We start from the raw sequence: 21892 nt of genomic DNA on the forward strand, positions 1-21892 counted from the left end.
TTTTCCTGAGTCAGCTGTTATGATGGGTTCTGTCTGATACACAGGGCCCTTGACAGTACAGTAATTGGTGTGGGTCAAAAAATGTTTAGTATGCGTGTAGTAGAATGTGTCCTGAATTGGACGAGAACATTCTAAATAACATTAAGAATAATAAACTAATCTGTAAAACAGTAAATACGCAGTTTAAATTTTACAAATTAAAAAACTGTTTGTCGTAATTTAAAAAAAATCTTTAATCTTTTGTCCTTGTTGCACCTAACATATGATAGTGGATATCTGGTCTGTTGGGTGCATAATGGCAGAAATGGTCCTCCATAAGGTGCTGTTCCCAGGAAGAGATTGTATCCTTCTTCACAGTGGTTTCAGGGATTGTAAAGTATGATAAATATTTAAAAGTAATTGAAGGATTTAAGAACTGATCAGAAAAGCATTTTATGGAGTTTTAAAAAAAAAAACGCAAGGCCTACAAAACAAAAACTGAATTATTGTCTAATTGCAAAACTTAGGAAAAAAGCGAAGTCAGTGTTCTGTACTGTTGAGAAACTCATCTGTTAGCAGTTTGGTTTTCTGCATTCTTCTGTTTTTATTGTAGATAGTAGGTTTATTTGTTTAGCTTTTTTTAAGTTTTCCACTTTTGTTCATGACACTTCATAATTTGATCATTTCATTTTTACTTTCAGTTGATATCTGGTCAGTTGGGTGCATCATGGGAGAATTGGTGAAAGGTTGTGTGATATTCCAAGGCACTGATCGTATCCTTCCCTAGTCATCCTTGAATCCTTTTTCACATCCACCAAAGATGCACAATTATTTTTATCTATTTATGTATATAAAAGCATAAAAAAGAAAACAAAATATTTCACTACTATATTTTAATGGATCTATTGTAATGTTTGAAATTAGTGTCATTAACCAAATAGCTGAACTTTCTTTTTTTTTCTCCTACTTACTTGACAACATTTAACGTAGTTCTTACTGCTTGAAGGCTTACTATTCATATTAACAACTTCACATTTTGCAGCTTTAAAAGGATATTGCTAGGTTAAAAAGCAAATTTCCTTGCTAGTGTTTCTAGTAGTTAAATCATTAAAAAGGAAATCTTGAAAAATTTACTTTTCACAATTTATGCTGTTTGCTTCCAGCATTTCTGTGTTTGTACAATGAAAATAATCCTACTCTCAATAGTTCTTTGGTTTTTAGGGTTTTTTAGTTCTTTTGTTCTTGTTTTTGCTTTTTGGTACTTGTATAATAGCACACAGCAGTGCTGCAGTGTCTCAGATGCAAATGTTGCAGAAGGGGAATGTACATTTAAAATTAAAGACCTTTTTCTTTTGAAATTTTGTTTAATTTTATGGAAACATTTCTGTTCTTGGATTTTTCTAAAACTTTGTTCTTACAAACTTGATATCTTGGTCTCTTAACTCATTAAATACATCTGGTTAAGATGACTTAAATGATCTTTGCCAATAGATATATTGTACAAAAAATTAATAATAATTTAGTATATTTCAAAGCCTTTTCCTACAGGCAAAGTATAAAACATAGCTTATTTACTTCTTTCCAGTTTATAATATCAAAATTGGAAAGGAGACTACATTTTTCTCCATTTTAATTACTCTGAAAATGAAACACTGAAAAGTGAAACATCTAGTTCTGCATCAATAAATTTTTTATTTTCCCAGTTTTTTAATCTATATAAAGTAGATTCTGTGAAAATATAACCTCTATAAAAAACATAAATATGTAACAATACAGAAATTTAAATCTGAATGCTAAATTCATGACACTAATCTTCAGCAGCTATTTAACATGCATTAATTTAACAGCACAAAATAATTAATATACAATTTTTTTCACCTCTTCTTCCCTTGTATATTTGTTTTATCCTTCAAAGCCTTCAGACCAACCTAACACAATTCTTCATGTATGTTGTATATCTTCTCACTTGCATGTTAACGTTGGCTATCCTGATTGCTGTCTTGATTTATTCATAAATTTATTCATAAATAAATCAAGGGATTTTTTTCATACTTGTCAAATATGTATATAATGAATCAGTTTTCCTTCTGGAAGGGTAAATAAAGCTCCACCAATCTAGATTTAATGTAGCATGTACTATCTATATTGTAGGTGTTGCTGGTAGCTATGCTGATAGTTAATGTTGCCTCACGTTTTCCGTTCTAAGAATCTGTTTCTAGTTGCTTATTACTTTGTCAAACTTTAACCATTTGAGCTGAAATTTTCTATTTCAGGTGTCTGCCTTAGGTATATTTTTAAGTTCCAGCTAAAATGGTTCAGCAGTTTCATAGAACGAGGTTGGAGAAAAATACATTGTTTTTGCTCGTTAGATTCTTACAGCTGTTTCATTGAGAATCCCTAGCACTTCCACCCTTTGGCACAGGCACTTGAACCCTGGCAGAGGGATACGCCTTGGATTGTCTGCGTAAAAATCACCCATGTTTGGCCTCAGAAAATCATGGTTAACATATGCACAGTAGGCGTTTGTTAGAGGCTGGTGGCTTATTCGCCAAAGATTCTGCCTATGTTGAGCATGCGCTACCCCTACACAGCTTGGTGCTGGCCAGAGTGCATTCTGTATTCTAGAATTGCAGGGGTTGAGCAGGACTTTCCTTGCAATTGCTCTTCCTAGTTGGTATGATGCCAGGTACCAGAAAGGAGAGCAGGACTATTTTTTTTTTTTTCTCCCTCCCTTCCTCCATCTTCTGTGCTGTCAATGCTCCCCCTTCCCAGGTAGTCAGCGGGAGGAGGAAGCAGCTTAATTCAAACACAGAATGGTGAGGAGCAGAGGAGGAAAACAGGTACCAGAGTCCACCCAGTGTCTTCCTGGAAGTAATTACGACTTTGGAGGACTGGAATATTTCTCTAGATGTTAGGATTTAGGAAAACTCAGTTCCCTGTTTATCTTTCTCCAGAGCTTCAAGAAGAGTCAGAGAGCTTATAGATCCACTATAGCTAGGTAAACTCCCCATGTGTTACAATCTACTCATGGACTTCTAGGAGTGAAGTCTCATATCAGTAAGATAAGGACAGCCTCTGCCCCAGAGGCTGCCATCTGCTTCTGCGGATGAAATCTGCCAGGCTGTTACATACCATCGTGTGCACACCTTGCATTACATATCAAGCTTCTGCCTAGTCTGTGTTTCAAATGCTGCAAGGCATAGCTTATTAAACCCAGGTTTGTAGTGGTCCCAGTCCTAGAGCATAACAAATGTTTGTTTCTACTTTCAACATTGCTGTGGTCCTTTGGAGAAATCCAGTTAAACACTCATTGGTCCGGTTCAGTTCTTCGGTAGGTTACTGTTGGTCATTAAATTTTCCTAAGACTGTTACTGTCTAAGGAAAGAGAAGTAGGGATTATGAAAGATGGGGCTGGGTGTGAAGTTTTATTCAATTAACTGATTAATCCTTAGGGTATGTCTTCACTAGCAATGTTAAAGCGTTGCCATGACAGCATTTTAACGTGGCTGTGTAGTCACGGCACCAGCACTGGGAAAGAGCTCTCCCAGCTCTATTAAAAAAAACCCATCTCCACGAGGGGAATAGCTACCAGCGCTGGGAGCACAGCTCCCAACGCTGGTGCACTGTCTACACTGGCACTTTACAGCGCTGAAACGTGCAAGAAAGTTGCAGCACTGTAAAGTGCCAGTGTAGACAAGCCCTAACTTTGGTGATACTTTTGAGGAGAGAAAACCCTTTGAATGTAGTTTGGTGAAGCCCCTACCAGAAATCAGTTTCCAGGTGGGAACAATATTTTTTGTGTGTGTTCAACAACTTTTTTTGTGTGCACATTGTTTTAGCATGAGAGTTAACTTTTGTAATTTTTTATTTACCATGCTTTTGATGTCAGTTTTCCGTTTGAATGCATGAAAAAAATACATTATATTAGAATAATCTTTGCATTAGCTGTCTATATTTTTAATATGCATCAGTGCATATCATAGGTATGAAAAGTTCTCAGTAGTGGCTGTATTTTTGGCAGACTAACTGAAATTTAAGCACTTCCAACAACAATTTCTAAATAGAATTTTTTTTATGCAAAGGCATGCCATTTTGTTATACTCTCCAGCTACATAAATAGGTATTCTAGAAAACTTTAGATGTGACATAACTAAAAGTCTAACTTGTGAATGTTGACAGAGTTGGTGTTCAGCAATATGTAATACTGCATTAGAATCCCAAATTCCTCTGATTCAGAAAATGATTAGTGATTCTTTCACTGAGAATGTCTCCTCCAATGTCAGATCTTTGAGATAAACTACCTTGCATAAATTAATTTACTTGCTGTCCAAGCATCTTCAGGCATATGTACCTTTTTCATATATTGGACTGAATTCTCAAAAACTGCTTCACAGTCAATGATGATAGAAATAATACAAGAATAACTTATCTATACAGTCCTCTTCAGACATTGTTATGCTTTCTATTTCATAACATGTAATAAAACACTTAATAGAGCCACATTGCCAAATATTATCTGAACCCCAGACTGTACAGAGAAGAGTAGATGCTTCAGTTCTTCCCCTCCTCTACTTTTTTTCAATATAAATAAGTAGAAAAATCATGGAATTTCTAGTGTAATCCCAATAAAACATAGAAATTGTGTGTTGTTGTTTTCCTAACTCCTCCTCAAGCATCCTCTTTATACAGCAACAAATTGAGATTCACATTCTTAATCAAAATTCTGTTTTAAAAGCCAGATAAATGAGACTGCTTGGCAGACGGGATGCACAGTTGTCATTTAGATAGTAAGGAGGGCAGGGGGAGAGTTGGGAAAATGCATCTTAAAAGTGTGTTACCTCCTGTGAAGTTACATTTGAACTCCTAATAAGCTATGGTTATACTACAGCTTAAGTTGACACAAGTTATGTCACCCAGGGGTGTGATTTGGTCACCCCTTGAGTAACGTAACTTATGCTGACTTAAGCACTGGTGTGAACAGCACTGTGTCTACGGGAGAGCTTCTCCTTCCGACATAGCTGCCGCCACTTGTTGGGGGTGGATTAATTAAATTGATGGGAGAGCTCGCTCCTGTTGGTTTAGAGTGGCTACAAGCTGCACTGCTGTAAGCTGTGTGGTGTAGCCATAGCTTATGATTGAAGAACAGTCACTTCTTGTTAGGTACTACCATAATTGATAGTTAAAAACAAAACACTTATATAGAAAATTCAGATTTGACATTTTAGAAGCCATCATGATTCAGTAGAGTTGGATTTTCATTCCATCTTCTCAGAAAACAGTTTTCTGATGAAAAATCACTGTGATGCAGACTTTAAGTAGAAGAAAAGTTGTACAGAATTCTTCACTCTGAATGTGATGCAGTTATTATTTGGTCAGGTATGTCCTGATCTTTTTCCTGCCCTTTATGAACTTTATTTGTGAGGTGTGTTGTACCTCTTGGGTCCAGAAGATTCGGCACCAGTCTTTCCTTTCTCTCATCCCTGTCTCCATGAACAAAGTGCTTCATTATGGACACCAATCTCCAATCCTTTTGGATCCTGTCAGTGCCACGTTTAAAAATGGCCAGTAGATTCTGTTCAAAAGAGATTTACACTTTGTGCAGTACTTTTAGTCCTTCCTAATATTGGGATTGGAAGTCTGATTTTTGGAAATCAAATTTGTTCTTTGCATGACCGCTCAGAATGCTGTTGCTGCTAGAACAATGTTACAATCCAGATTTGGCTCTTACTTTCTAGGTTTTCATTACTTTCAGTGCGCACTAATGCTTTGTGGCACATTTCTATAAGCAATATCTTACACAATGCAGATTTGAAATTTTTCAGCTACTTTTCCTAAAGGTAGCATCCAGATATTGATCAATGGAATAAAGTTATTGAACAATTAGGAACACCATCAGCAGATTTTATGAAGAAACTACAGCCTACTGTGAGGAATTATGTAGAAAACAGACCGAAATATCCGGGTATCAAATTTGAAGAGCTCTTCCCAGATTGGATATTTCCATCGGAATCTGACCGTGACAAATTAAAAAGTAAGATATTTGGAGGGGAGGGGGGTCTTTCTAAATTGGTTCACTTGAAGTATATACAGTAAGGGCAGACAATGCGAACATGACACTATGCCGGTGTGATACAGTCTGATATCATCACACTACATTGCATTAGGAGGTAGGAGACTGAAAGCAGTAGCCTTGCTTTCTCCTGCATTGGTAGCACACCATGAAATGTCTTACTGCTGCCATTAAAATAGTTTGATTAAATATATACATTCTATTCTCAAAATTCTAGTCTATTAAGATACAGTAAATGGCTTGAATGTTTACTGAAAAAACCATTTTTATGAAAGCCATTTTATAATGAAAATGGATCTCTTTCTCTAGTTGATATTGATATGCATGTGTAGTTGTCATGCTCATTTTAACTGCGTATTGATTAAATAGATTATTTGTTCTTAATTACTAGTATATTAGACATGCCTGTTGAATTTACCTCTTGGCCCTGTGCAACTGTAATTATATTTAAAAAGCCTCAGCAGCAGGCAGCTTAAATTTGTTATAACAATGTGATACCACATTGATATTGATATTGGGCTCAATCCCGCAAATACGTATTATTAACGTCACTTGTGTGAGTAGTCTCGCTAAACCACCATAAGGATATAGGTATCTAATGCACCATAAGCAATAACTCTGTCAAAAGGAATTAGTGACTTCATAAGTTACAAGAGCTAAAGCTTTCTTTTAACTTTATTAACACCTATTTTTAAAATTCAGATTATGCTGTTATACTTGAAATATTATTTTAGTGCCATACAAACCAGGGCCTAGTACTGCAATGAGACTGGGCGCACAAGCAAAGTTACTTGGGTGTATTTGCAAGAGTGGGACCATGACTTGGATGGTATTAAATAATGTTTAATTTCAAACATTGTAACCTTAATTTTAAATGTATGTAACAATATAATAAAAAGAAACTTTTTCATTTGGCTTTTGAAGATACTAGTTTCTCTCAGTAGAGTTAATACTTTCATATGTACAGCCAGATGTGTAGTTGTACTGGACACATATTTCATCTTGGTGCATAACGTTCAATGAAACTCTCACACAAGTTTTATAAGAGACCTGTTTAATCTTGGTTCATTGTGAGACAAGGTTGAAGGCCAAGAATTCTACAGGTAACTAACTAATAGAACTACTTGAGTTATTAACTTTCTTAGGAATTTTTGTTTGTGTTTCTTTTTTGTTAGGATATATTCTACCATATATTTTTTGTTACACTTTAGCATTTTAGCTTCTGAAATTCTGTTTTTGTCTCCCGTACCCCCTTCTAGCAAGTCAAGCTAGAGATTTATTATCAAAAATGCTGGTAGTAGACCCAGACAAACGAATTTCTGTAGATGAAGCCTTACGTCATCCATATATCACGGTCTGGTATGATCCAGCTGAAGCAGAAGCAGTAAGTGTACATTAAAAATTCTACTCAAAGTATCACTTTAATCTTCATATTTGAGTCAGTAGTTGGTGTCTTGTGTCAGGTCAAGAGTAGACGTTGAAATCTCACTTTTCAGGCTAGCAAAGATTACATATGTAATCTTGAGAGGATAGCAGCTTGAAGTAATTGAAGTACCACCTCCAAAACAGCCCAAGAAGGGGCATTACTGTTGGTCTGAAAACAGCCCCTACAGCTGATTTCCTCTCCATAGATATATAGTTGCCAATGTGACAGTAATTTAGGCAGGTTTTTAATCCTATCCGCTTTAGGATAAAACCATTTAATTTTGTTGAGACTCCTTCAGGCCTCATGATTTCTTTAAACCTAGTATTGAGTTTTCAGCTGACAAATCTAATTTTGGTTCATCATTCCAGTAGCTTACTTAGTTTTGAAACTGAGAGCATATAATTCTGAGGCGCCTCTACAAAACAGATAGGATGGAGATATTGGCAAGGCACCCAGCCAGAGATTAGAAACTAAAAATAACATTTTAACTAGCTGCTTTTTTTTTTTTTTTTTTTTTTTGACACCATGGTTAATTATGCTAATGAAATGCTGCAGTTATATTTCAGATTTTATTTTCTTTGTAGCCTCCTCCTAAAATCTATGATGCACAACTGGAAGAAAGAGAACATGCCATTGAAGAATGGAAAGGTAACAGCCAAAAATGACTGATTCCAGTGATGGTGGTAATTTATCAACCATCACTACTAAAGTAGTGTAACTGCTACACTGCATGGCTGATCAGAACCCACCAGATTAATTATACAATACTGCATGCAGCAATGTGACGATTAAAGACCCAACAAATCATAAATGTCATATTATTAAGTTAATTATAGCTTGGTATACGATACATTTGGAAAGGGAAGAAAGTAGTAGTTTGCTAAATGCAAGTTTTATTTGTATTTTGTTAGCTCTCTTTGTGGGTGTGGTGGGTGGTGTGGTTTTTTTGTTTTATGAAACCAGCCTTCCAAAGTAAGTGGTTGTTTGTTTATAATGGATCTCTACTATATTTTTCTTAATCATGAGTTCTTCAAAACAGATACGCCATCCACCCTCCAAACCGCAATACCTAGTCTCAAAACTGTTCTAGTACAGGAATCCTGCCTAGCAGAGTTGTGTATTTTTACTAAGCCACCCGTTTTCTTTGTTGAGTAGGTTCTATGTTGGTAATTTCCACAAAAAGATGAAAGGCATTGTGTGTTCTGGTAACAATTATTCCTTATTTATGGCATTGTGTACTTAACCTTGTGGTGAAACCAAGAAGAGAGGTAGTCCTTACTCATCAAGTAGTCTCAATCACATTAGCAAAATTAGTTTTACAAGTTAGGGCTACAGGATCAGGCCCATAATATTACCTTTAGAGAGAAGAACTTATAGATAAGTAATTTCCATCATAGTTATGAATGAAAATATTTATATTGGTATGAAAAGAGTGCAAAGGTTTTTCCAGTACAGGTTGTCTGACTTACTTTATTATGTTTTTTAGCTGGCATACTTTTTTCTGACCTTTGTAAAAGTTTAATTTCAATGTAGTTCAGCCATACAGTAAGTTATTACAATGGGTTAATTATTATATTTTCTTTAATGTGTTTAGAATGTCTGTTAACTTTTTAGTAAATATTGAAACTGTTTTTAACTCTTAAAGTAAATTTGCAAAGTCCATTAATCATAACAGTTGTTTGTTCCATGGGAAAGTGTGCCTCTAAACAACTTACAAATACACCTTTAAAAGAGTAAAAGGAAATGGCTGAAAGTAGTTTTTTGTAATATTACCTTTCTCTACCAACCCTTTTTCTTTTACTTAAGAATTAATATACAAAGAAGTAATGGACTGGGAAGAAAGAAGCAAGAACGGTGTGGTAAAAGATCAGCCCTCAGGTTAGTCATTGGTTTTAATAGTTTAATTTTTTCTGCAACTCTGATACGTGTTTGGTGACACGCTCATATTACATGAATCAGAATCAACAATCCAGTTATGCCAGAAAGTTTTGGTGTCTAATGCTCTTGATCCTGATCAGTCTCCCAGATTCATAGTCAATTTGCCTTGCTGTGAAGTGAGCTGCGGAAGCATGTGCTGCTCTTCTTCCTCCCTGACTGGAAGAGGTAAAAAGAATTGTTTGGGGTTAAATTGTTTATAAACCACTGCTTTCTAAGACATTCTCCTGACCTGTGGGTATAACCTGTGTCCTTGGTTATACATCTGGGCATTACCTTATATTACCTTGCATTGGCGATATTAAAAACATTTAAAAGTGAAAATGCAGTGTGCTTGTGGCCTCTCCTAAACTGATAGCAGTATGATAGAACACAGTTTAATGGATCTGTACTTCTCAAAGGTTTTAGTACAGTGGGTAGTATCTGCAATGGTTTTGTATTGGAAAAATGTCTAATGCACTGAGGAAACTTGCAGCAGTGTTTCAGTCCTTCTATTCAGATGTTGGGTGGGGGTTCTTGTCTTGGCCTTCTAAATTAGGTGGGTAGTAGTGATTTTGTTAGCAGAGTATAAAAATTGCAGAAGAACCTTTGCCCTGTTTTCTTTCTATATCAGTTGTACTCACTGTTATCCTTTTATTGGTCTGAGGAACTAATTTGTTTAATTAGGGTAGTGATTAGTCAGATCCTAAATCCCAAGCCAAAGAAAGTGCAGGTAAATCCTTTTTACTTAGTTTCCTATATTTATAAATAATAAAATAGTAATTTATTGTCCTTACCCTTTGCCTTATAAATGATACTAGAAAAAGCATATGTGAAAAGCAGGTAGACTTCAAATTTGGCTGTATTCTTCATAAACCCATTGTGTCGTCTCTGTGTTTTTGCTGGGAAACAGCTTAATTTGCTCTTCCATTCTGGTTTAGAAAGAGTTTGCTTTATCTTACTCCTGTTTCTCAGCTGGATACACTATTTTGATTTAAATTTACATGTAAATTCAGAAGCTAGTATTATGGTCTATTCAAAAGGCTAAAATGGTCATATTCTGCACAGGGAACTCCAGTGAGGAACCTTACATTTTGCAATAAATATGTTCAGGGAAATGCCCCATGTTATCTTTGTGTAAAGACCCACATTATTGGAGGTTTTATATTTAAGGAGTTCCAAAGTTATGAAGCAGTTTTTATCTCATTCTAGTAGCTGAAAGAAACTGCCAGACCAAGTGAAAAATGTGCTCTGAGCTGAAAAGTGGAATAAATTGAAGTATGTTATGGAAAACAACTCTGCAGGCTCTACAAAATGTTGTTCTTTAGAAACTTGCAAACTGTCCTGCAGGGATCCAGTACTCTTCAGCTGACGGCACTGTAACTCAAGAGGTCCTGCTGCAATGTTTAGATTTAATTTTGTCTTTAGTTTTATAGTTTGTCACAACTTGTTTATTTGTAGTATTAGTTGTCTTGTAATTCAATGACATTGGGATTATTCCTCCTTGTGTGTAACATTTTAATAACTGCATAATACAAGTACAGCAGTTATGTAATTGTATATAGAACTCTGATAGAACGAACATTGGGAAAAGGAATATTGTAGGTTCAAAATACTGACAAAATTACAGAAACTGTTCCCTCAGAGTATAAAAGTTTCATTCAGTATAAATAAGAATACAGGTATTTATCAATCTTGTCTTCAGGTATTTACTAATACAATTTTCTGGGGGATGCCAACACACAAGAGAAACTACTCCACATCTATGTATCTTTTACCATACAATGTAAATACAGTGATATTTTTAGAATTTCCATGGTCAGACAGAGTACGTTAAGAAAATCTTGAAGCTAAAATCTCAGGTAATTTAACAATAATCTTCTGTCAAGAAGAAAGTTAGGTTACCCTTAATGTTAATTCTAACACATTCAGGAAACAGAACAGGCTGTCCAACTATTCCTCCTGGAGAGTTAATGCCAGTATCCCCTACCAAGTCCCTAAACCTTACTTTGGGATGCATATTGGATACTGAATACCTTGAAATTTAAAAAAAGAAAAGAAAAACCAGAGTCACTTTTGAGGCAAAATTCTAGTAACACTTTATCTAAGTATTTCTCTACTATGAGTTGTTTTTTCATCCAACAAAAAATTTAATTCACACAGATTTTAGTTCACACGCTTGTGCGCTTGCTTACCTTGAATAGTACTTTACTCCACATGGAAATGGAAATCATGTATATCATGGAAATCAGTATATCTTCTGTAGCTTCTATTTTGGCTGAAATAAAACTTTAACTTCTTCCTGTGTCTCAAAAATTATCATAACCAACATAATCCTAGCAAGTTAAATATTTACTGTTTCCCAATACCGAGTTTTACATTAGAATTAGTGTAATCTGGAAAGAGTTCAGTCTGTTAAATTCAAGCTTGTATCTAATGTGCTGCCCCTAAAATTGAATTCCTCATAGCTATTGTCGCACTTGTCAACAGTACTGTTTTGGAATTTGAGGAGGATGCACCTTTCTTTGTGGGTTTTTGGTAGCAGTTGATATGCCTTTATGAAGTACCATGCTCTGAGAATGTGTCAACCATACTGAAAGTAACCTCCCCCCCTCCCAACTTTCAGTGTTCGCTGGTATTCCAGGGATTCTTACTTTTCTTTTCTCCAGCCCAATTTTTAGGTGAGTCTAACCTGATTCAGTATAACATTTCTTTACTCTAAAACTCTGACATAGTCACAAGGAGCTGCATAAGTTACAAGCCCTGAAATAGACTTTAACGTCTTGACTATTTTTGTCTAGTTTCTTATCTATCATCAGTTTGAGTGTATTATATTTTAGGTAGCTTACGCATGTTTTTACTGCAGTTTAGAAATCTGAGAGAGTGTCTTCTAATGTAGTCCCTTCCAACAAGAGATATCCGCTTTCCTTCCTCTGGGGTGTGGGTAGTGTGTAGAGGATCTCATTTGCTTTCTCTGTGGACCTCACAGTCCTAAGTCTGACTCTGTTGCTGGAGCCTCCCAGTGACTCCTGCTCCCTACAGGTTACTGTTGGCCATTTCCTTTGATGCCTCCTAAGTAACTCTGGAGTCTCCTCTGATACTTTCTCCACACAAGGCTCTCTACTCTGAGCTCATGCTGCTTCTTATATAGTCCTGGCATAGCCACCTGACCCCCACACGCTTTCTGGTCACATGACTCATCGGTCTCTCTTGAGTACTAAATATCACAGAATGCATTCTCTTTAAAGTACCAAACCTTAGTAACCAGCGTAGCAGCGTTTCCCCTTAAAGGGGTTTCCATGTTTTCTGTTATGTGGCTGTAAAAAATTAGTAATCCAACCTATTCTGGGAGGTGTTGGTTACCTTTTGTATGCTTTGACTGTTCTGATGAGTATTAAATTTTCTGATATGAATAGGTAATGCAAAAAGCATTACTGTTAAGAGTGAAATGTAGATCTTCCCATCTTCTCAAGGAATAAACTTACAAATTATTCAAATACAAAAATGACAAAATGAGGTATCTGAAGGGCATGGAACAATGTTTCCTACTATTTATAACACTACTGTGGAAATGTAAAACTGAAATCTGCTTCTCAGACTTGTTTGCTCTTCTGATTTTTTTCAGAAGTGATGAGCTGCTGGTATTTTTTTTTTAAAGATACAGTATTCTTTTTGGAGGAAAAAGGCACACAGTGGTACATGTATTTTGCACAGATATGTGAGCTCAAATTTTGAGTTAACTTTGATAGTCCCTTAAAAAATACAATAGTAATGCATTGTGTACTCTGGAAAAGGAGATATTAAGAATCCTAAAGCATTATTATCTATATGTGCAATAATGTCTTGCCTCAGATTTTATTATGCTTGGTTTACTTAGCACAGATGCAGCAGTGAATAGCAGCACCAGTCCTTCCCAGTCATCATCTATCAATGACATTTCATCCATGTCAACTGAGCAAACATTGGCTTCAGATACAGACAGCAGCCTTGATGCCTTGACAGGACCCCTTGAAGGATGCCGATGATCAACCAGGATTGCAGACTTAACACTGGGAAAAAAACTCGTTTCCATTGGCCTGAATTGCTTGTAAGTTAATGGAACCAAGTAGAGAAACTCCATGTTCTGCATGTTCTACTAAAGTAATGCCTGTGTTTTTACTCAGTTGTAATAAGACTCCCTGCTTAATGTTGTAGAATGAAAGCAAATCAATGCCTAAAGAAGAAAAATTTACAGTTTAGACACTACTATAGGCTTTTTTGTTTCAGCCTATTTCAGGTGAGCAGTTACAGTACATGTGTACCAGATAACTCCTCCTGAGTGAGTTCATGGACCTTCTGTCTCATTCAGTAGACTTCTGTAACGCACACATGGTCATTACATTTTTGCATAGAATTACCCTGTAGTGGGTTTTTTGAATGTATAGTGTCCGTATAATTTGCTTAAATATGATTATAGAAGTTTGCGCTATTTAACTCCAATATGTTGTATGTGAGTGTTATCTTACATATTGGAAATTATCAGTACTGTATTCAAGGGGCAATTGTTCTTCCACATAGCACTTTTTTGTTTTTCTATTGAGCCCTTTCTCTCCTCACCTCCCAATAATTTTGTGTATCTTCTTGTAGAAGAAACAAACTTGTGAACTTCATATAGCATAGCCATCATTTCATATTTTACCCATGAATGTGACTATGCTTCTCTGAATATCTTCTTTCAGTTGTTTTAGTGGGAGATAGAATGGGTTAGCTTGATGAAGCAACATGTCTCTTTAAATAAGGTGAAGTGCTAAATTATTTCCTTATTTTCTGGCTAATACATTGTTTTGGTCCTTTTTTATCAATAAAAACGTTTAGAAACTACCCTTTCCCTACTTTTTCTTTCAAGAACAAAAATTAGTCCTGTGAAGCTTCTCCCTTAGTCACTTCTTGTGTCTAAATGCAAAATCTGATAAAGTGAAGAGGCAATGAGGAGACTTGAATCATAGAATCATAGAATATCAGGGTTGGAAGGGACCCCAGAAGGTCATCTAGTCCAACCCCCTGCTCAAAGCAGGACCAATTCCCAGTTAAATCATCCCAGCCAGGGCTTTGTCAAGCCTGACCTTAAAAACCTCTAAGGAAGGAGATTCTACCACCTCCCTAGGTAACTTGAAACCTAGATGACCCCTGGAATAGTTGCAGATTTTTTTTTCCCTAGTTTTGTTTATGGAACCATTCCACAATGTGAACACTTCTAAATTTTGATAGGCCTTTTGACTGATTTGACAAATGATTTTCTTAAGTATTTCTTATATCCATGGAGCTCAGCTCTACTTCCAAATTAAACAAAATTCTTTCTTTATTAAAAAAGCAATCTGTCTACATTTTTTAACAAGGTACCACAGGAGAGAGAGGCTGTTTACAGTGAGGCTCTTCTTCAGTTTTAATAGAAGTTTATCAGTGCAGTTTTCAGATATAAATAATACGGACATTGCCTCTTCCATTGCACAATATTTTGAATTGTTAGAAAATGTGTGTGCAGTAGAATAGTGCTTAAGTTATCAAATATTATACTGTTGTGCATTTGCAAACAGAAAAGCATGTTTGCTTTGGAATGCACAAGTGTAATAAATGCTTTTACTAAAAGATCTTAATGTGTGTACTTGTGTATGGTTAAACTATAACTAAAACAGTAATGAAAAAATGTAAAAGATGAGGCAAAACATTTTACTTTCATGGTGGCACTATATTTAGCTGTTGATTTAGATAATGAAGTCTCGAACGTTTAAAGAGAACTTGTACAACTTTCTCGCTGAACCAGCAATTATATTACTGACCTGAATGGTTCAGTATGCTGTTTGGAAAAGGAAAAAGAATTGCCCATGATTTTGCATGCTCTTGGTTATGATCTGAAAGGTAGAAGTTTTTCTATTAATGCTGTGTGTACCCATAAATGTTTTAAAATAAATTCAAAGCTACAGCAAATTAAACTATCAGAACAGAAAAATTTGACAAGAAAATTGGACAGAAGTATCTCAGTGATAAGCTGTAGGAAAAAGATAAGGAGTACTTGTGGCACCTTAGAGACTAATAAATTTATTTGAGCATAAGCTTTCGTGAGCTACAGCTCACTTCATCAGATGCATCCGATGAAGTGAGCTGTAGCTCACGAAAGCTTATTCTCAAATAAATTTGTTAGTCTCTAAGGTGCCACAAGTCCTCCTTTTCTTTTTGTGGATACAGACTAACACGGCTGTTGCTCTGAAAGCTGTAGGTAGTAAGTCTTTAGAGTTCACATCTAGCATCTTCATTTTGATATTTTTTTCACAAGTACTGTTTTTTAGTTTTGTGTTTTTTGTTTTAATTCAAAAACTACAGGTATATTATTTATCATGTGTTTCTGGTGATATGTGCAAAATTTGTCTGGCTTATTTTGTCATTAGAGCAAACCTTTGATCAAAATGCTTATTGTGTTCTTACACAATAGAATTGCGCATACTCTTTATCTCTGGGTGTTTTGAGGTGTTAATGTTCAAAGACACCTAGCATATAGAATAAGCTCTGGTGATCTTAAACTATCTTGTGCTTAGTTTCCACCCTATTCACTTCAGGGGAGAAAAAAATTGAAATCTCGCTTTTCTGGTGTATTGATCCAAAAACTGCTGTTTTGTTCTAGAGTTAGCTTAGCTTAGCTTAGCTTAGCTTCACTGATTGCATGCAAGACTTCCAAAAGTGACTAGTGATTTTTGGGTGCCTAATTTGAGATACCTTTTCAGGAGCCTTATTTTCAAAGGATGGAGGCTCAGGACTTTGAGAATCAGACTGCTTTAAGGTATCTCAAGTTAAATACCCAGAATCACTAGTTATTTTTGAAAATCTTGGCTTTAATGTTTTCAAAGAACTTTGAAATAATAAGATGAAATGTGCAAAATGATGCAACCTACCATTAAGGTTCCCTAACAGTTTCCCACTGTACCTGAGGTATAAAGGGCTGAAATCTCTATAGGAATTTATTGCATGTCACAGTACTGCTGCAGAGCAAATACAGTTAAGCTACCCTTAGTAATAAAATAAATGATTTATTAATAAGTTTTTGTCTGCCAGTCTTGGTCTGATCTTGTTTGTAAAAGTTCTTCTTGGATATTTTGAGATCCATGATTAACTTCTGGGACCGACCTGCTGGACTTGTCATTTTTCAAGATTATACAATATCTTTGTTTAGCTTTCCATCCTCTTTAAGTAAAACATACTAAGCTAAAGTTGTCTTTGTTGCAACTGTTGTCATTCAGGAGCAACTTACCCCACTAGGCTTAGTCTGTTTGGCATGCCTCACCTGCATGTGTACAGTGTTCATCCTGGATTCCACTCAGCCCCCATTGGCCTGGAACAGCAAACCGCGGCCAGTGGGAGCCGCAGTTGGCCAAACCTGCGGACGCTGCAGGTAAACAAACAGTCCCAGCCTGCCAGCGGATTTCCCTGACGGACCGCGTGCCAAAGGTTGCCGATCCCTGATATATATGAAGTGATAAAGTTGACCAGTTTTCTGCACTTATAAATATTTGGTTTTCAAGTGTGTGTTTGTATAAGTAAAAACAACCCAATTGATTCTATAAACATTAATTTTGACTTTTTGTATGACCAACTCTATGTAAGTTAACACTGCTTCACACACACAGACTTACGAAATGTTTAAAAATAAGTGATTAAACTTAGTTACAGTTCTTATACTTAACTGCTCACTTGAAAGGAGAAGTGGATAATGGTTAATATTCAGATTATTATATTTAAACATCACTTTTAATTATGTAAACACTGAGTAACTGAATGGCATTGCAGAAATGGAGTGTGTTTTAAAAAGTTGATTTCATTTCATTTCATTTGTGCTCATATCACTTTTCCTCAAAAACATGACGAAACTAAGAAATTAACCATTTTGAAAGCTGAGTGAGCAGTCTATACATTGTGCTTTGAGGAAATACTTTGATATGAAAGATATTTTCATTTTGTTAGGCTTAAAAAAAAAAACCCACTATGTCAAAATAAGGTTTGTCTGCACAGATCACATAAAATATACCAGTCTAACCACTGGAAATGCAAGCCTTTGAAGTTTGTTGTATCTTATATCTGGTAAGGATTTAAACTTCTTTATCAAAGAATACAAGCTAGATAAGCTCAGACTCAACTAGAAATTGTTGACTAGTTGGTTGTGAAGATATGAAAACCTGTTAGGGACCAGATTGTTTTTGGGGTGGTGGTGTTTTAAATCCTAAGAGCATGTGGGTATTTATTCAAAATTATGTAAAAAATATGATTCCTTCTTCAATTTATTAATATTTTCTGAGGGAAAGCTTTTAGATGGACCTCTGCCTAATGCTAAATCAGTTTCCTTTTTGGATCTGGTTTTACTTGACTCTTGTCATAAACTTCTGATTTTAGAAATAGGATGGGGTTTAGAACTTCAAAATACAACTTATATGTCCATTGTCCAAGAGTGGAGTGAGTGACTCATTTCAATATGGCAGAAGTGCACTGTACTGATACGGCATGCATTTTAAATTCCTAGAAAATTCCTCAGGTGCTCAAGTGCAGACAAATCTTTACTGAACTTAATACCAAGTTGGCAGATAGGTTCAGTTTTGCAGTAATATAGTTTGTATGGGGTGTTTCATTTGAATTGTGAAACTTAGAGTGGAAGTACTTTTAAGTGAAGAAACACTGAGCAGCCTTTGTCTGTAAATGCTACTTTCTATATAAAATTGATTCTATCAGGGCTTGATGCTAAACTTAGTGATACTGGGTACTTGGATCCAGATTCTTTCCTGGGATGTGCAATGTGTGGCTCCCATTTTAAGTTAATGTGTTGTGTGCACTTGCATCCAAATGCAGAATTTGGACTTAAATTATGTTCTGATGGCTGATTCCCTGATCTTGCATCCGATGAAGTGAGCTGTAGCTCATGAAAGCTTATGCTCAAATAAATTTGTTAATCTCTAAGGTGCCACAAGTACTCCTTTTTCCCTGATCTTGGTAGTTTCATTACTTCTCCATGAATGTCCTTGAGTTCATTTGATATTGCGGGTATGGCAGAAGTAAATGTATTCTGGTTCATTATCTTATATATATTTTAGATTGTCCATCACATAAGTTATAGTGATGTTCTAAATACGCATTATTACACAAATCTATCAAATCAAATTTATTCGTATGCCCACTTATGCATGCTGAAAATCTCTTGAGCTACATGATGTTAATATGTTTTAAGTAAGCAATCTTTTCTCTTAATATTTGTATTAGAGGTAAGTGGAGAGGCAACCAACCTTTGTATTTGTTTTCTCTAAAATGACAATATTTATTTTTGTAATTTATAATTCTGCTTGTGGATTTCAATCCCACAAACTTGCTGTGTTGATGTGTAATCAGAACAAACATATTTTTAAAAAATCAAATACAAAATCAAAACAGAAGATTCTCTTTTGGGCTCTTTTACTGAATATATGGTAAATTAGTTTGGTCCCAAAATTAAAAAGCAGATATTGAAGATGTATTTAATATTTAAGATTTTACTCTGTCGTGCTGCTTAATTTTTGAAAAGGTGCTTGCAGTTTTGCACAACAAAAAACAGTTTTAATTGCAGTGTTGAAGCACTTTAGGATTCTTCTAAACACCATCTTCACCTTCTGTTTTTATATTGTTTTGCCTGTTAAAACTGTTTGTGTTGCAAATCTTGATGTTCCTCTTTGATCCTGTAATTAAGGTTGAATCAGCATTGTATTTTAAACATAAACCTATTTTCAGAGATTTAAAAATTTGGGTTTACTTTTTTTTAATAGGCTAAAACTTAATGCACTGTAAAATGTCAGTTAGGAAGCATCATTTCCCAATTCTAAAATGGTTTGATTAGCATCATGGTTGCCTAGCCACTGTTTATATAGCTATTATAGTTTCTTGATTCTAATAGCAGGATCAGCTAAGAACATTAGGTCCTTTATTGAAACCAGAGTCTATTAATGCATGCTATGCTTCAGAGGAGGGTTGTTGTTTTATGGTAATGTCCATACACCCTAATCCGGATCAAGGCTTTATTGTGCTAGGTGCTGCACAAACACACACGCACGCATAGTCTCTGCTCCAAAGAAATTGTTCTGAGGCACTGATCCTTCCAGTGGGGAACGGGGCTTAGAGTATCATCAGCCGGGAACAATAATCAGCTAGTACCTTATTTTTTGTTCTCACATGGCCTGCTAAAGACATAATAGCTGAAACATTGATGGTAATATTTGTTGCTCTCCATATTTATGAAAACGAAGCTAAAATTATAGCGCTTTATAATAGCACACTGCACGTGCTCGCGGCTGTCTTTGAAGGAAAAAAATGGTAACTTCAAGGTCATATGTGTGCAATATTTTTGTGAATTTCAGATGCTTGATTGGTGCTAATTTTTTAAATGAAATTGGTGGATTAGCAATGTGGTTGTCACTTTTGAGATATATATATTTTCAAATGGCTGGCATCTTAAACTATAAACTGGCTAATGTGCATTTTCAACTTTTTCAAATAAAGTTCAGAAAAATTCTTACAGTAGTTTACATTTCCATGATAGGTTAATGCCTTTTTGGAGCCATTAGTTTATTGGATGAATAAAAAACTTAAAGACAAAACTCTATCAATACATAACTCTTTCTCAAAATGCCAAAATTATATTACGTACTGATAGATCCAGAAGTGCTGTTCTAGTCTTTCATGTAAGAGATGTGCTTAAATAGAGACAAATGAACACAAGGTTACTATAATTTGATTTGTCCAGTACAATGATGCCTTTCCGGTCTATAGATTAAATTACAAGGATTTTACTAGTTTTCATCTGAGTTTTTAAGCAAAAAAGAAATGGATATCAAATGCAAGTACATTACAGTGATTTAACAGCTTTTAGTACAAACTGTCAAGTCCAGGAAATTCAGTCTACAGCATGACTGAATAAGTTGAAGATGAAATATCAGCCTTAACAGAATTTCCTGGATTTTCCTGATTTCAGTCACGAGCATAATGTGTTTATATTTATGAAATGGTTTGTGTTTGCTTAGTTTTAGCAGGTGTAATTTTTATGCAAATGTTCTGTATAAGGTGTTTATGATGTGGATGTTTAACATTTGCCTAATCATATTTTGAAACTTCTGTTCTCTAAGAATTTTTTCAAAAGTCTTCATTTGTGTTCACTCCCACCAAAATGTGTGTTATAGGCCCTTCCTATGGGTTTACCAATTATCACGAAAAATAGCATCAAGCCCTAACATATATCTTGTTCAGAATTTATGGCCTTTATTTTAGTTACAGTATGGTATGTGATTTCAGAAGAGATGTGCTTTCAAGTCTAACTATATCGATACATAAAGTGGCCTATTCTGCCTAATAAACTTGGCTTTGATTGCCATATCTCATTCTTGATGCTTGTGCAATAGGGAAATGTTCTGTGTAATGGCAGTGGCTATTTTGTCTCATGCTGGATTTTGATTTCAAGAAAATTAAAAGGTATTTTTTATGGACAGCAGTCATTCCTTGTTTTCAGACTGATTTCAAGGAAGCTAGAATTTTCATAACAAATGTTGTCAATAGCTAACGTGCTAGCTATAGCCTCATCTAAAATTTAGATTCCTAAGTTTTTTTTTCAAAAGTCTTATTTTAGAACATTAATACTAAAACCACTGTAAAATTTCAAATAAATATGTGAACTTAAAGAATGTGAGAAGCCTGTTTCATTTAGATAAGCTATTACCAGCAGGAGAGTGGGGTGGGAGGAGGTATTGTTTCATGGTCTCTGTGTATATAATGTCTTCTGCAGTTTCCACAGTATGCATCCGATGAAGTGAGCTGTAGCTCACGAAAGCTTATGCTCAAATAAATTGGTTAGTCTCTAAGGTGCCACAAGTACTCCTTTTCTTTTTACTACAGCAGTGGTTTTTGTCTTCAGTTTTCTTGCTTTGAAGTTACACGTTTACTCTAGGCTGTTGCACTAGATAAATATACACTTCCAGTCATTTTGTAAGATAAAAATTCAGTTGTAAATTTCAGTTAACTAGTGGTTCTTAAAATGCTAAAATTAATAGTGTGAACTCCAGTGAATGAGATTTTTAAAAGAAACTGCTTGTAACTGTTTTCTCATGATTAATTGGAACAGCCTGACATAGTAAGAGCAATTGGATATTATTACCAGATAGAAAATATATACTGTGAGAGACAGATTGTGGTTACTCCTGGGGGAATTCTGTGCCCCCCAAAATGCAAAATTTTGCATATTTTATTTGTCAAAATAATTCAATATAACCAGTTTCACTTATTTTGGTAATTTATTTAATCTACCATACAGGGGGAAAAAAATCACAAGAACTGTTCAGCATTTCTTTAACACATGAAAGTTAAGTTACATATACTTGGTAACCAATACCCTGCATTCCAGTTATAATCCTGGATTTTCATTTAAATTACATTATTTTATTTTGGAGTTTGGTGTTCTGTAAAGTAGAATGTCA

At 35.3% G+C, this 21892-nt stretch overlaps 1 protein-coding gene across 11 annotated transcripts in view; it reads left to right on the plus strand.

Annotated features, from left to right (window-relative positions):
• Positions 1-21892, plus strand: part of MAPK9 (mitogen-activated protein kinase 9) — a 107065-nt gene that overhangs the window by 40910 nt on the left and 44263 nt on the right. For 3 of the 11 annotated variants that reach the window (XR_012160203.1, XR_012160204.1, XR_012160205.1), the window contains exons 7-12: positions 681-752; positions 5828-6010; positions 7309-7433; positions 8060-8123; positions 9282-9353; positions 13272-13476. Coding sequence is in view for 8 of the 11 variants with exons in the window: in XM_073355417.1 (XP_073211518.1) it covers positions 681-752; positions 5828-6010; positions 7309-7433; positions 8060-8123; positions 9282-9353; positions 13272-13414 (659 nt within the window). In the remaining 3 variants the exon portion in view is untranslated. The other 8 variants (XM_073355417.1, XM_073355416.1, XM_073355418.1 and 5 more) reach the window with 6 other exon arrangements.

The sequence above is a fragment of the Lepidochelys kempii genome, chromosome 8, assembly GCF_965140265.1.
Source record: "Lepidochelys kempii isolate rLepKem1 chromosome 8, rLepKem1.hap2, whole genome shotgun sequence".
Taxonomy (NCBI): domain Eukaryota; kingdom Metazoa; phylum Chordata; order Testudines; family Cheloniidae; genus Lepidochelys; species Lepidochelys kempii.